This window comes from Amphichorda felina (genome assembly GCF_050947745.1).
Source record: "Amphichorda felina strain 45539 chromosome Unknown scaffold_3, whole genome shotgun sequence".
Classification (NCBI taxonomy): domain Eukaryota; kingdom Fungi; phylum Ascomycota; class Sordariomycetes; order Hypocreales; family Bionectriaceae; genus Amphichorda; species Amphichorda felina.
The window spans coordinates 381,346-395,271 of record NW_028145047.1 but is presented as its reverse complement, the minus strand read 5'-3'; the positions used below and the strand labels follow the sequence as shown (position 1 = coordinate 395,271).

Below are 13,926 nucleotides of genomic sequence, written 5' to 3'. Positions count from 1 at the left end.
TGGGACCACAGCTGAACATGCCCAAGTCTGATCTTATCGACGACGTCGCCTTTATGGCTAGATCGGTGGACGAACTGGTGGGGGGCCCATTTATCCTACTTTCCATCTGGGATGCCCCGCAAGACCATCCGCATTTAGTACACACACTAACGAGATAGTATCTCAGACGACCTTCGTTTATTGGTACATGATACTAATATATATGTCCATACATCGGATATAATAATGCATATCCAAGGCGCCTGGGCCCACCGGCTCCAAGGGATGGATCCCTGCTCATGTAGATATACTGCCAGATCGACGCCCCTCACCCCGCAGCAGTGCTCGGTTTCGTATACGGAGTACGGATACTGCCCGCATTCTTATTCGTATCCTTAAGCAGGTGTTCTACCTTGAGTTAGGTATTACATTTAGCCCATCAACTCGCCGCAACCTTGACGGTCAGCCCCTCCATCCCGCCTTGGCTCCTCCACTCATCGAGCCGCTTTGCGTACGCATTGATCCCCATCGGGTACGGCACGCCCCTGGCCCGCTTGAGCGCATCCATGCCCGTGGGCATATACCCCTCGTTGTTGAGGTAGCTCGGCAGGCACACGACGAGCGCCGCTGTCAGGGTGGCTCCTGCAAGAACCTCGGCCGCCCACGCCTCCTCGGCCTCCTTAGTAGGCTCGAGAACGAGCTTGTCAGCGGCAGCGGGATTGTCTCCGTATCGCTTTGTGGCCTCGGTGATAATATGCGCGGCCTGGCGGGCCATCAGGTCGAACGCGTATGTGACGCTCGCCGAGACGCCGGCCTGGAAGGGGCCCGTGAGGAACAGGTTGGGGAAGCCATGGCTCGTAAGTCCGTGGAGCGAGCCAGCGCCCTCGGCCTCCCACTTTCCAGACATGGAGATGCCTTGTCGTCCGGTTATGGTAGCGTTGCAGCTCGCGCTGGGGTCACCGAGGTTGTCCGCAGGGGCTCGGTAGCCGGTGCTAAGGACGAGAACGTCGAGCTCGTATTCCTTGCCGTCGACAATGAGGCCTTTGGGAGAGGCTTTACCAACTCCGTGGGGCTCAGTCTGGACGAGGGTAACATTGGGTCGGTTGAAGGTGGGGAGGTAGTCGTCGTGGAAGGCTGGTCTAAAGTAGACGGGGTTAGGAATTGTGCTGCCATATCTTAGAGACACGGGGCTTTGCAACTCACCTCTTACACCACGAAGGATACCACGGCTTGAGCTTCTCGGCCGTCTCATGATCCTTGGTGACAGTATCCTCCACCCGCTGCCGGATACGATTCATCCGTGGGGCATCCATCGCGGACAATTTGCCAATGTATGCTGGAACATCCTCTGGCTTGATTGGGTCATGGGGTGTGCCCACAAGCGCACCGTAGGTCCTGATGGTCGACCAGCCGTCGTTGACAAGGTTCTCCTCCGCCTGTCCCCCACCGACTATATGTGCGAAATTGGCATTCCTCTCTGTCCACCAGCCTGGCTGGCTCGCTATCTTGGCAAAGGCTTCAGGATGTATCTCCCGCTGACCACGCTCGTCGATACTGGAGGGAGTCCGCTGGAACACATACAGCTTCTCAGCCCACTTGGCCAGTTCGGTGGTGCACTGGACACTAGTGGCGCCTGTGCCAATGATTCCCACCCTCTTTCCCTTCAGACCTGTGAGTGTTGGGTCGGAAGGTGAGCCTCCGGAGACTTCATATCTCCACCGTCCGGTGTGAACCGTCTCCCCCTGGAAGCTCTCCAGACCGTCGATTTTGGGCGCCTTGGGGTGGTTGAGGACGCCATTCGCAATGGTGAGGAACTGGGCAGTGACAGTCATGAGGATGGGGCTCTCCTTAGGGCCACGATCTTGCTTCATGGTGACAACCCAGCGCCCCTTGCTCTCATCCCAGGTGAATGAGTCCATGTGGGTGCGGAACACGCCCTTGTCTGTCAGGTTGTACTTGGCCGCTATGCGCTCGGCGTGCTGCCGGATCTCATCTCCGTATGAGTAGCGGTGCTTGGGCATGTAACCCGTCTCCTCCAGCAGAGGCAGGTAGATAGAGCTCTCCGAGTCGCACATGAGACCCGGGTAGCGGTTCCAGTACCAGGTTCCGCCGAACCCTCCTGCCGTGTCGACAAGTCTAATGTCGTCTGGGCTGAAGCCGGCTTCGACGAAACGCGCAGCAAAGATCAGTCCGCAAAAGCCGGTCCCCAGAATGAGGAACTTGACGTCGTCTCCGTCTTTGAGATTAGGGGGCGACGCGTTGAGGGCATCGTGGTCAACCCAGGGGTCCTCGGCCAGACGCTTCAGGTAGGCTGAGTCGCTGCTCTCAAGTTCGACGTACTGGGCGGTGCCATCTTGCCGGATTCGCTTGACCTTTTCCTCGTTGTACCTTGCGGCGAGCAAGGACAAGTCTTGTGCGGTGCCCTCGGTGGTGGCCATGGCAAGTATTGGGGAGTTGGAGTAAGAGGTGAGCTGTTAGGAAAGACTTCTTCTGCTTGGAGATCAGCGGGATACAGTCTACCCAACTCAAAAGACAACGAGGGAACTTTCCATACTTTAAATACTCGTACTAGGAGCAGTCCATCCCAACACCATACCAGCAGACACTAACCCAGTAGCCCCATGTGGGCTGCGGTCTTCTGAATCGGCGTCCGTCGTGTAGAGATCGCCCCGACACCTTCCATATTCCATTGATGAGGGACGCGCATGAGGGGTGCTTGTGAGGGGTGCGCATGAAGGGGGTCACTCAATTTCGAAACTTGCATCAACGACCGTATTCGTATCGTTGGAGAATGGGGCCCACAGTGTCCACGAGCCAAAGCTGTCGGGCATACAAACTCCCCGAGTCCCCGCCAGAGCACTATCAAGCGGCATTAGCTACATCTTCCATGGCATCTTCAATGGCTGCAGCTGTGGCCTTGACAGTACCTGGCCAAGCTCTGCGTGCTGCAGAGTGCAGAATCTGTGGGTGGGTGTGATCGTGGATGGATGTGGATAATGTCATGGGATTGTGTGTGGTGTATCACACACCCACAAGAAGCTCTTACTCCAAATGCCTTAGGGCCGGCAGAGAACAGCATTAAGCCAATAGCAAAAGAGAAGCAATGAGGGACTGTCTGTTCCCTCCACCACCTTCGCTCTAGTCAAAGCCAGTCGAGGCCCAGTTTCCATCCCCAGATCGGCACTTGGCAGAGTCCCTGAACTACCCGTACTACACAAAAGGTAGTAAGTAGTATTTGTACAAGGTTGCACCACCAAGTTGCACGTTACCCCTCATCCTGATGGACCCATCGAGGCTTTCCACGACCGGAATCATAGCCCGTGGGAGCTCGGTAGAAAAGAAGCCGTACTGTTTTATCTATATCTGGCGATTGCCCATCTCCTAATGCTGTCCCGTCACGCACAGGCAATTGGTCCCTGATTCCACTCAAAGCCCCACAAGCAGACGCAAGCAGGCTTGTACTAGGTCCGAACCGCCATCATGACGACTCCTCCCACGTCGGTTCCTGACTTTGATGACCTCCCCAAGGTCAAGGACATGCCCCAAGGCTGTTCCTGGGGCCTCTTTGACCACGATGGCAAGAAGGACGTCCTGGGAACCCTCAACTTTCTGACCCCCGACATCGTCAAGGCCGCTGCTGCCGAGGTCAAGGACGGCGTGTCCATCTCGCTCAAGTATAAACCCCTATTGCCACTCTCAATTTCTCATATGAGTCCACTAATAACGTCTACCAGCTGGCGTCTGGACGGCTTCCGCAATATCCCCATGCCTGGCCGGCCCCCTCCTGAGCACAAGATCCTCTACCTTCCCGACGCCGAGACGGGCCACTGCCCTGCCATCTCCTGGGACGACCACCTCTCTTTCAACACCCAGTGCAGCAGCCAGTGGGACAGCCTCTGCCACTACCAGCACCAGCCCACTGGCCTCGCCTACAACGGCTTCCGGCCCACCAAGGAGTCTCTCGCCGCAGCATCCGCCTCGACTTCCACAGACGCGCCCACCCTCGAGCACTGGCACCAGCGCGGCGGCGTCGTCGCCCGGGCCGTCCTCGTCGACTTCAAGGCCTACACCGAGGACAAGGGCACACCCTTCCACGCCTTCGACGGCAGCTCCATCACCGTCGACCAGCTCGAGGCCTGCGCCGCCCACCAGGGTGTCGAGTTCCGCCCCGGCGACGTCCTCATCGTGCGCACCGGCGCCACCGAGATCCTCGACAACCTTCCCCCCCATATGTTTGAACAGATGATACAGCCCGATAGCGGTGCTGGCATCTCCGGCCTTGAGGGCTCCGAGGACATGGCCCGCTGGCTGTGGAACAAGCGCTTTGCCGGTGCTGCCGCTGATAACAGCTCCTTGGAGGTCTACCCTCCTAAGAAGCCAGACGGGACAGTGGGGGACACCGAAGACCTGGGTAAGCCGCTTTCCTCCTCCTTTGTTGTTTTCTTCCTCATTGGAAATCTCCCGCATCAGTACTGTTCGTCTCCTGATACGCCGCAGTTCTCCACCCCTATATGCTTGGCTGCTTCGGTATGCCCATCGGTGAACTGTGGGATCTCAGCCGGCTCTCCAGGTACTGCCGCGAGAAGAAGCGATACTCGTTCATGTTGACGTCCGTGCCCCTGAATCAACCCGGCTTGATAGGGTCTCCTCCAAATGCTCTCGCAATTCTATAATACCCCGAACTGCCCACCCCGGAAATGTCAATCTTGGATATATAATCTCCCACATAGCGAATCGATTTAGTATTTGATTTAGGGGCTGGACACAGGCTTTTCCAGATGCTTTTAAAGTTCCAATTCAAATCTATGGTATAATATACTTCCTCAACGTAAATATGGTCTCTGTTGTATCACAGGAGTTTGTGCGATGTATTTCCCGTGATATTAAATGCAAGCTTGTATGACTAGTTTCCTCTGTAATCGAGGCTCAAAATTGTGTCTCCGTACCCTCCCGGTTAGCGATCTTCCAAAGCGGACTCTATGATCATCTACTTGCAGAATTGAAGAAGCTGTGTGTCTCCTTCTACATCCTTCGCTCAAATGGAACCATTACTAGTAATTTGTCCCCCAACGCCTACTCCAAACAACAATGCTGGCTATAGAAAGTTTCTAGGCCGAGTACGCTCTAAGCATAGGGAATACTGTACTGTTTGGCATTCAAAGACAAGACCCGGTCCAGTTATTATTATGCTTCATCGAGAAAAACGGATCATTCTAGAGTTTGCGGATAGCAAGAACTAGCGAGCCATGGCACTACAAATCAGGCAAACCAAGGACAAGGGGACAAAACTGCAAACATCACAAACAAGAGCGAGAACCAAATCACGAAGCAGTTGAGAAGCAAGCGAAATACGACGATCTGAATGAATTAGAACTCAATGACAATCCACCAGAAGACTAGGATCTCCAACGCCAATTCATGACCTAGACTCAAGGAAAGCCGCGTTCGTGGGCGTCGTGTGTGTAACTCCGAGCGAAAGGCAAAACGTGAGCAAGCAAGGCCGAGTGGGTGTGAACCAATCTGTGCCGTAGTACCGGCAAAGGCGAAGATTGCCATTATGGTACTGGTACTGGACAATCAAATTGCAAATCCCCAAAGCGTGTCAGGGCTTCTTCAGAAGCTGCCGTACGAGTACCGATTACTGTCATGGAATTAGCATTTGTCTTAACACAGAGAGGGCTCCACGCTCACCTGAGGGCCGGGGGGTCCCTGAGGGCCAGGGAAGGGCGGGCCATACGGGCCCGGACCACCAGGGCCGCCAGGCATGCCCAGGTAGTGAGGGGGCGGAGGGGCAGGGCGATAGGGAGTACCAACGCCCGAGTTGTTCTGAGAGCGGCCCCAGCTGAGACGGACGCGAGAGTTACCAATGGGGTAGCCCTGCATCTGGTTGATGGCCATCTCAGCAGCATGGCGGTGGACGAACTGGACGAAGCCACAGCCCTTGCCAGGGGGGATCTTGACATAGGTGATTTCACCGAATCCCTGGAAGAAGGAGCGAAGCTCATCCTCGGTAACGTAGCCAGAGAGGCCACCAACAAAGACGGTCGTGTTGTTAGGGTCGGTGAACTGGTTCATCTGGGTGGCAGGGTTAAAGCCACCGCCGCCGCCACCAGCGCCGCCGGCGTAGGGGAAACCTCCCATAGCACCACCACCCCACATCTGCTGCTGAGGCATGCCGCCGCCCATCATAGGGTTGCCGTGATGACCATGACCAGCGAAGCCATGGTGGTTGTTGCTACATGGCGTCAGCACTGAATTTGGGGTGATGTAGTGTGATGGGGATAAAATGCTTACCGGTTCTTGGGAGTAGCCGTGGAGATTCTCATGGGTCGGTTGCCACAGTAGACACCCTGCATCTCCACGAGGGCGCGCTGCTGGTCGTTCTCATCAGAGAAGCGAACGAAGCCGTAACCGCGGCTCTGGCCAGACATAGCATCCGTCATGATCTTAGCCGACTTGCAAGACGGGAATCGGGCCTGGAAAAGGGAGACGAGGACGTATTCGTTGACCTCCGGGCCGAGGTCACCAACGAAGATGGAGTACTCGGGACCACGATCCTCACTAACGCGAGCAGTTAGAGAATGTCTCTTAAAAGAAGAGGGGCGTGGATGGAAAACGGGAGCATCCGGGGAGAAAGGGGAAATGTGAGGCTCAGACTCAGACGCCATGATGAGACAAGCTCTCGACGGAGACGAGATTGGGCAAGAGAGATGTAGATGGGTTTGATGAAGAAAGAAGCAAAATGCGTTGTGGCTAGACGTCTCGGAAAAGAAAGTGCGAGGGAAAAAACAAGGCAAAGAGAGAAAGGGGCAGGGTGAAAATGAGGTGACGGTGGGGGGAAAGTGTAAACAGGACCTCGCAGCTGGCAGGACACTTACCGCCTATCAACGAGACCACCACCGGACGCCCAGTTAAGCTTGAACTGGCGGCTGCTGTTAGGGACTCCTGTCCCATTGAGCTGGAGAGCCTTGTTAGCGGCCTCGGGAGTCTGGAACTCGACAAAGCAGTAGCCAGCGTTGCTAAATTAGAAGATATTTCATGTCAGCTCGACGTCTACACTCGCCATACCGTGGTTGCCAGGATGCAGCGGTTACCTACCCAGAGTTCTTGTCACGGATGACCTTGACATTGACAGTCTCGCCAGCAGCGGAGAGGAAGACACCCTTGATGAAGTTCTCATCCATCCACGGCTCAAGTTCGCCCATCCTTGACTTTTGTTAGGTCATGATTGAATCAATAACTCAACTAGGAATTCCTACCAAAGCGTGGTCTTGGGAGCATCCTGGGGAGCTCCACCGGCGGAAGGGGGAGGGACGGCGCTCATGTCGCCGGCTGGGGGAGTGCCGTTGGCAAAGGGCATCTGGTTTGGCGCAGGGCCACCATTGGCAGGAACGCCAGAGAAGGGGGCGTTGTGTTCCATTTTCAACTAGGACATGCGTAAGCGGTTTGTTGAGCTGGTTGCACCGACAGGCCCAGATCCGTTTGATGCAGGCTCAACAAGCGATTCGACTCACCGATGTTAAACGTTCAGTACGGTTCGTTTGCAAAGTGGGATTGCAGAAGTCGCCTGGGACCATTAGCCACTGCATCTAGAGGTAGTGAAAATGGTGCACGTGAACGTAGGCGACAGAGATGAGTTGAGGAGTCCATCCACACGCTGTAGCTTGATCCTAGGGGGAGGGCAGGTGCTTGTGGACGAGGATAGTGGTTCAAGGGGTGGTGAGGATGCAGCACAAGGTGGAGGTTTGGACGAGACCTGATGTGACGACGTAGTCACTAGCCTCGGCTCTCCTCCGTATTGAGCCTGGGGGTATCGGGTATTCCAAGGCCCCAAGAGAGGTAGAGGGCCCATGACCCCGTCTGAACGGAGGCGGTGGCTAACTACCTAGGTGGCTAGCCACCTACACGGTTGTGTCTCACGGGCTGGCAGGGCACAGATACCCCAAATATAGGATACCGGCGCCACTGGTCCAGTCAAGACATGAGATTACGTGCAGAGCGTGTGGAGATTGATTGGGGAGTGAGGGTAAGACTCGCAGATATCGAAGCTGCTGATGATGCATAATAACAACTTACCTAGGCGAATATGTTCTTGAAAGTGATTAGAGACTAACGGGCTTTCAGTAACTAACAAATGTATTAGCATCCGTGTCACAAATTCGACTGGTTGAACCACGAGCTCCACTCGTGGTAAAGGGTCTGTGTTTAGGGTGTCGCCAAGTATCTCTGACGATAACGCAGCGCCAAAATCTTCACAGCGTCTCCATCCACAACTCATGGATCAAAACCCACAACCCGATATTCAAACCAATGGCAGCCACATCTCAAGACAATGTCCCGGGACATTGTTGGAGAATTATGAGAGGCAAGTGATGTGGCCCAAGCAGTTACGAAGGCAGTCTAGAGTAGGTACTAACCTGAAAGGTAGGAATTGGACGAAGATGTGAACGGCAAGAGGCAATTCAACTTCGAGCAATCTAATCAAGAGTTAGGATTACAATCAGAGCCTGCCGTAGCCAGGAGATTTCAACCTTACCTTGGTTCAAAAATCGGAACGTGGAAGCGTAGTAAGATGTGTCGTTAAGATATCGTCAGACCTGCCATCATCAAAGTCAATCGGTCAACTCAGGATAAGGTAGGCTCAATTTTTCAGCAGACAAGGGCATTCATCCTATGGATAAAACAATCTAGCATTGGCTAACATACCTGTGTGCCAGTTCCACTTCTAAAAGATACGAATCGGCGAGCGTAATCGCGGCGAGGATCAAATCGAGAAGGCGAGTATCCAGACCCAAAGCCGAGACTCCGAAAAGCAGGATACAGACGAAATCTCTCAAGACGCCGTCACTCCCTGTAACAAGTGCAGAAGTGCTTCCGAAAGCTTGAGAGAGCGGCAGAAGATGAGAGTGATAGGGACTGAGGAGTCGGTGTCGTGACGGTACACCCAACTCGGTTCGTGGGCAGAACGTGTGCCTGACGAGGCTTCAGAGAAGTGGTAGAAGAGCTGAAACGCTTCTAAAATCACGACAACCTGGACACGGTGTTAGCTACAACAGGGCAACTTCAACACCAGCAAATGGCCCGAGGTTCTTGGCGACAAGCTGTGTGTAGTCTTGGTCCCCCCCCCCGGCGGTTCACCCGACGCTCGCGATACAGATTGGGATGCGCCCGCAAGTCCGGCGGTAGGTTCTCAAACATCCAAGCTCTCCCACGTCCTAAACTCAAGAACATCGCTGATCCGTCGCAGTATTGAAAGAGATGTGGCGTCGCTTGCGTCGCGAGGCCAACAGCCGCTTGTCGAGTCCGCAGCAGGCTCAATCAGTCATCGTCAATCGGCCAACCTCGTGGACCCCCAACTCTGCAACCGTAGAATATCGGCTGCCGAGGATCGCATATTGACAATGAATCCCTAATCGGGAGACATCTAAGCGCTGGCAGCACCCTTCGCAGAGATCATGGCCGCCTAACATATCATGTCTGCATCTCCCCCAGCGATGGGGTTTTCGACTACTCGGCGTGTATCTGATATATACGCATCGCTCTCATCTCCGCACAAGTATGCTGGCGAAATGCTAGGAAGTTGCCAGTGCTGGGAGGTCATGCGGGACACGAGCCTGATCTTCCGGTATCCTCAAAGCGCAAAATGTCCAGATTCCGAGAAACAAAATCATCCCAAAGTCGGAGGATACCATACTGCTGTCGTTGCTCGCGATGGCAGCTGAGCAACGCACTCAAGAACACGCATAACGGAATCAACATGACTGCGGCGACACGGCCCCCCATAGGGTCCATAATTCATGAACCCTCTCAACACGCGAGTGCGCAAATCAGCGAGCTGCGCCGATTTGGACCCCCGTGTCGAGAATCGCAGCCTGAGCGAAGGTCGGTCGGGCAGCCATAGTTCTCCCGACAGTCGGCCACCCTCAAGTGGGCTGACTGCGTGTGCCGGCAGTATCGGAACGATCGATTAAGGTCGGGATCTTTCTCATAATTTCTGGTGGCAGGCACCCCAAGGCGAGACAAAAGGGATATCGGTCGGGGGGCGTTCGAGTTCGAGTCCGAGTGCAAGTCCGAATAGGTTTTGGCGGCGATCCGATTTTTTTTTCCTCGACCGCACCACATTGCAGCCAGCAATCCAACACATCTTCACACCATAGGCAAGACCATCGCGATCAGTGCCATTCGAGGCCCGGCCCCATCATACCAAGGAGCGCATTAAGCCGGTCGAAGTCGACGCCGTGGGTTGAATTTCGTCATCGCAGAGGGGCAGTTGGGAGTCGAGTTCGGGATACCACGCGGCAGGCCACACCACCGAAACCGACCCGCCAGGAGACCAAGACCAAGGAACAGAAAGACAGGGACGGGGAAAACACTTACTTTTAAGCGCCGATAAAAACAACGACTTTCAGTCAATTCGCCGAAACACGCGCAAGGGAATAACCGTAGCAGCCGTGACGAGGAAAGGAAGACGGAAAGAGGAGGAAGTCGGAAAAAAAGGTTGAGTAAGTTCGTGAGGAAGTCGATGACTGGCGAAAGCTTTTTTTTTGCTTTCGGGTCCGCCGCAGCTGGGTCTCACCTGGGCCACGACGCAATCCACCGCACACAGCACACAGCCTTGGCCGAGTCGCGCGGGGACTTGTTGGACGACGAGGAGTGGAGAAACCTGTCGACTAGGGGGGGCGTGCTGTTCCAAGTGGCGTACGTAAGGGATCTTCGATCTCGGAGTCTCTGGGTTGGGTTGCACTGAAACACCAGATAACCGAATGACGTTGTTCCCTGCGGCTCCGGTCGACAGAGACGCTTGCAACAAGCTGCAGGGCTCTCAAAAAAAAAAAAAGAGCTGAAATTGCTCAAGGGAAAAGATTAATTCAACTGAACGGCCGAGGGGCTTTAGAGTCGAAGAGATAGCGTTTGTGCTGAATCGCGAGGGAGTGCCGGAAAGCAAACGCGGGTGAGTACTTCGAGTCGAAGGCAGAAAACGGCAGTGGAAAGACCAATCTACAGGATCTGTGGAGGAGGCAGAGATGGGCACTTCTATATACTACGACCACTCTGAAGCCCCAACAATGAGTTATCAATGTGGCTTCTTAGGGAGAGGACTGCACCCGGCTTTCCGTACTGTGGCCATAAACGGCGCGAAAAGTTAGTCACCACGAGAGCAATGAGAGCCCGTGGACGACGACGGATGTGTTGTGCAAGGTTGTGGGTGGGTGATTTTGGCGTAGAGCATCCGCCAGAAGGGCAGCGCATTCCCTTATCCAGCGTCACCATTCGCTGGAGTCTCTTTCCCCCAGATGCGCGGTTATGCTGGTGGAAAGTATAAATGCGAGGGAGGCGCGCTTGAAGTGAGGGCAGGTTGTGCCAACCAACAAACCTACCTACCTCTCGGTGTGCTTGCGTCCCAATATCAACAAGAAGTTGTGTGCGGAAAGTGGTACCCTCGAAGGCGGAAGCCATTCCAGGGCACAAGGCAGCCGGGTCCGCCGCGAGGCCGCCGGCACAGAACCTTAAGACACTGGAACCAGTAAAAGCAGGAACAGCCGGTGCAAACCTGGAAACAATGCATTGCTCAGGCGTTGCTGATGCAGGTGCCCACGGCCGCGAGATTACTGGAAGATCCATGCTACCTCATTCACTGATCAATCCCTTCCACGTTGTTAGATATACGGCCAAATGCCAAATGCATGGGGCCGGAGCAGCCATGCGCACAACAAACTGCCACCAAAGGCTGGAGTTGGCAGTCCTGGCTGCTGCGCTGGAAAAGGTACCTGAGTGCAAAGAATCCGGGTCTCGGCAGGGTGTGGCCCTATCATCTCGGCATGCGAAACTGCTGATGCTTCCTTGCTGGAGTTGGAGTCCTAAGGATTTTCGCACCGACGTTCGCAGGGCGCTCGCTCACTGGTTGGCGTGCACTGTGCCCAGCGGCGCGCGGCCCTGACGCCTATTACAGATGGATCACAGACCTGGCTGTTCAAGCTGGGGCAGGGCAGCCTCAGCACCAGCCTCATTGCCTCTAGAGTATTAGTACTCGTAGGGGACCCAGAGAGACTTCCGAATTCAGCGGAGCACTCGTACCCATTAAGTACTCCGCACATAGGGCTTGACACGAACGACACAAAGCTCCAGAAGGCTGGAGATGTGCCTCCAGGAGCAGGATTACATTGCAGTAAAAGACGGCGGAAACCTTTGGGAAACCAGGCTGCTGTTCATCTACGAATAGCAGTCTAAACTAAATGCTGACCGCTTCCTCGTCCGTCCATCGAGGTGCCACGCGATAGCAAGACTTCACAGCACCATTCAACACGACAGGGGAGGGGGGGACCGAACGCGTCCAGCTAGGGCGGGCAACTATGTTGAGTTTGGAGTATTCGATCCGGCAAGCCCCCGTGGAATGGTGTGAAATGGCCACCAAAGACACGCTCCCTAAAACCGTAATCTCGGTGTCTCGGTTCCATATCGCTTTATCCCTTGCCGGCCGAATTGTATGTCACCGTTTTGCAAATGTCACCCCAGAATACCTATTTCAGCTTGCGTTTGTGCTGCATCCCCTAGTTCTCCAGGTGTTGCGAGCATTCGGATGTCGCACAGACAACGAACAAGACGCACTCAACCGCACGACCGTTGGAGCTGCGAGTCCTTGTCTCTGGCCCATCCCGCTTCCCCAGGCCAAAGCGACTTGCCGCCAACATCCGAAGCAGTTTTTGTCCCGTCCAAAACCGGCGACCGTGTGCATTCAGCATGCGGACAACCAGTAGGGCACCTTGGGGGCGGACATGATTTCCCGCCCAGGACGTGTGTTAACTTGCGGGAGCCACGTTGTCTCCGACTGTCATAAGCCCCTCCTCTTTGGTTCATCCCTAAGCCTTGACCTGTTGGAGAAGCCACGAAAGTGGCGTCGCATGGCACCGTCTCTTTTCAGTCGACAAATAGGAGCCGTTCCCAAGCATCTGGATTCTGGGCACGCGTTGCAAGTGGACCCTGAGGTTGGCCTCGTGAGGGAAAATATTTCACACATTCGATCCTGCATGTCAACATCTCTCATGCGCTGTTGCGTACATAGTGATAGTGAGGCAGTCAAGCCATGCTGTGCTGCCGATAGCCCGCTAGCGCTTTGTTCTCAAAGATGGTACGTACGTAGGCACTCTAGATTTTCAGCCACCACAACTTTCAGAATGTGGTCGCTCCAGGCACGCACCCGTAAAAGTACGGGGGTACGTACTGGAGTCCGAAGCATATCCCGAGACATCTTGGTGGGAAGGTGTCTCTGCCAGAGCTCGCTAGTCTCACTCCTATGCGGTCCTCGCAGAAAGGCGCTTCTCTTGACATTCCGCGTTCACGCTTCGCCCACTAACAAGCCGAGGTGCGGTGCCCAGAACACCTACAATTCCTGCCCCTGCGCAAGTGACGGAGATGACCCTGGCAAGGGAGGATACCAGCTGAATACTCGTCCTATTATTACGAATACGTAGTTGCCAGAAGAGGTCAAGGCGCGGACATGATTCCCATCCCAACAGCACATAGGAAACTCACAGAAGGTCAACCAAGCTCATTCATTATCTGTCAACGGGGCTCGGAGACCATTGTTGGCGGGGGAAGAGTCGCTGCAAAGGCCAAATCTGTGACTCCTCGTGACCCATCCTCTGCCACAGAGCACATGAAGTCTCTAACACGCCATGGATGCATTCGTGGTTCGTGCAATGGATTTGCAATTGAATTGCAGCTACGTAGTACTACTAGCAGTAGTACTATCCGTGGCAGGGCAGGCAAGCGGACTTGCGAGTTGCAGCGACTTGTTTGCTGCGTACCTAGCTCCATGCTTCCTTTTGTTGTCCTTTTTTGTTGTCTGAGATTGAGTCCTGCCTCCACAACCAATGCCAACCACATAGATTTATCACATCTCATACTCCTTGCTATCGCTACATACCATTATTATTAGTATGTAAGGCA

The 13,926-nt window shown here is 54.6% G+C and overlaps 3 protein-coding genes across 3 annotated transcripts; 1 reads left to right on the top strand and 2 right to left on the bottom strand.

Annotated features, from left to right (window-relative positions):
* Positions 1-418: 418 nt before the first annotated feature.
* Positions 419-2,417, bottom strand: ACO1O0_002805 (flavin-containing monooxygenase; the record flags this gene model as incomplete). Its single annotated transcript, XM_083192268.1, has 2 exons — positions 419-1,118; positions 1,183-2,417. 2 exons carry the CDS (start codon positions 2,415-2,417, stop codon positions 419-421), a joined length of 1,935 nt encoding a protein of 644 aa, XP_083051325.1.
* A 1,042-nt stretch (positions 2,418-3,459) lies between these two features.
* On the top strand, positions 3,460-4,652 carry ACO1O0_002804 (putative cyclase-domain-containing protein; the record flags this gene model as incomplete). The annotated part of the gene is made up of 3 exons (XM_083192267.1): positions 3,460-3,653; positions 3,714-4,390; positions 4,477-4,652. 3 exons carry the CDS (start codon positions 3,460-3,462, stop codon positions 4,650-4,652), a joined length of 1,047 nt encoding a protein of 348 aa, XP_083051324.1.
* A 965-nt stretch (positions 4,653-5,617) lies between these two features.
* Positions 5,618-7,399, bottom strand: ACO1O0_002803 (RNA-binding protein; the record flags this gene model as incomplete). Its single annotated transcript, XM_083192266.1, has 6 exons — positions 5,618-5,620; positions 5,671-6,214; positions 6,274-6,540; positions 6,858-6,998; positions 7,078-7,185; positions 7,239-7,399. The coding sequence occupies 6 exons, from the start codon at positions 7,397-7,399 to the stop codon at positions 5,618-5,620; spliced, it is 1,224 nt and encodes a 407-aa protein (XP_083051323.1).
* Positions 7,400-13,926: the final 6,527 nt, after the last annotated feature.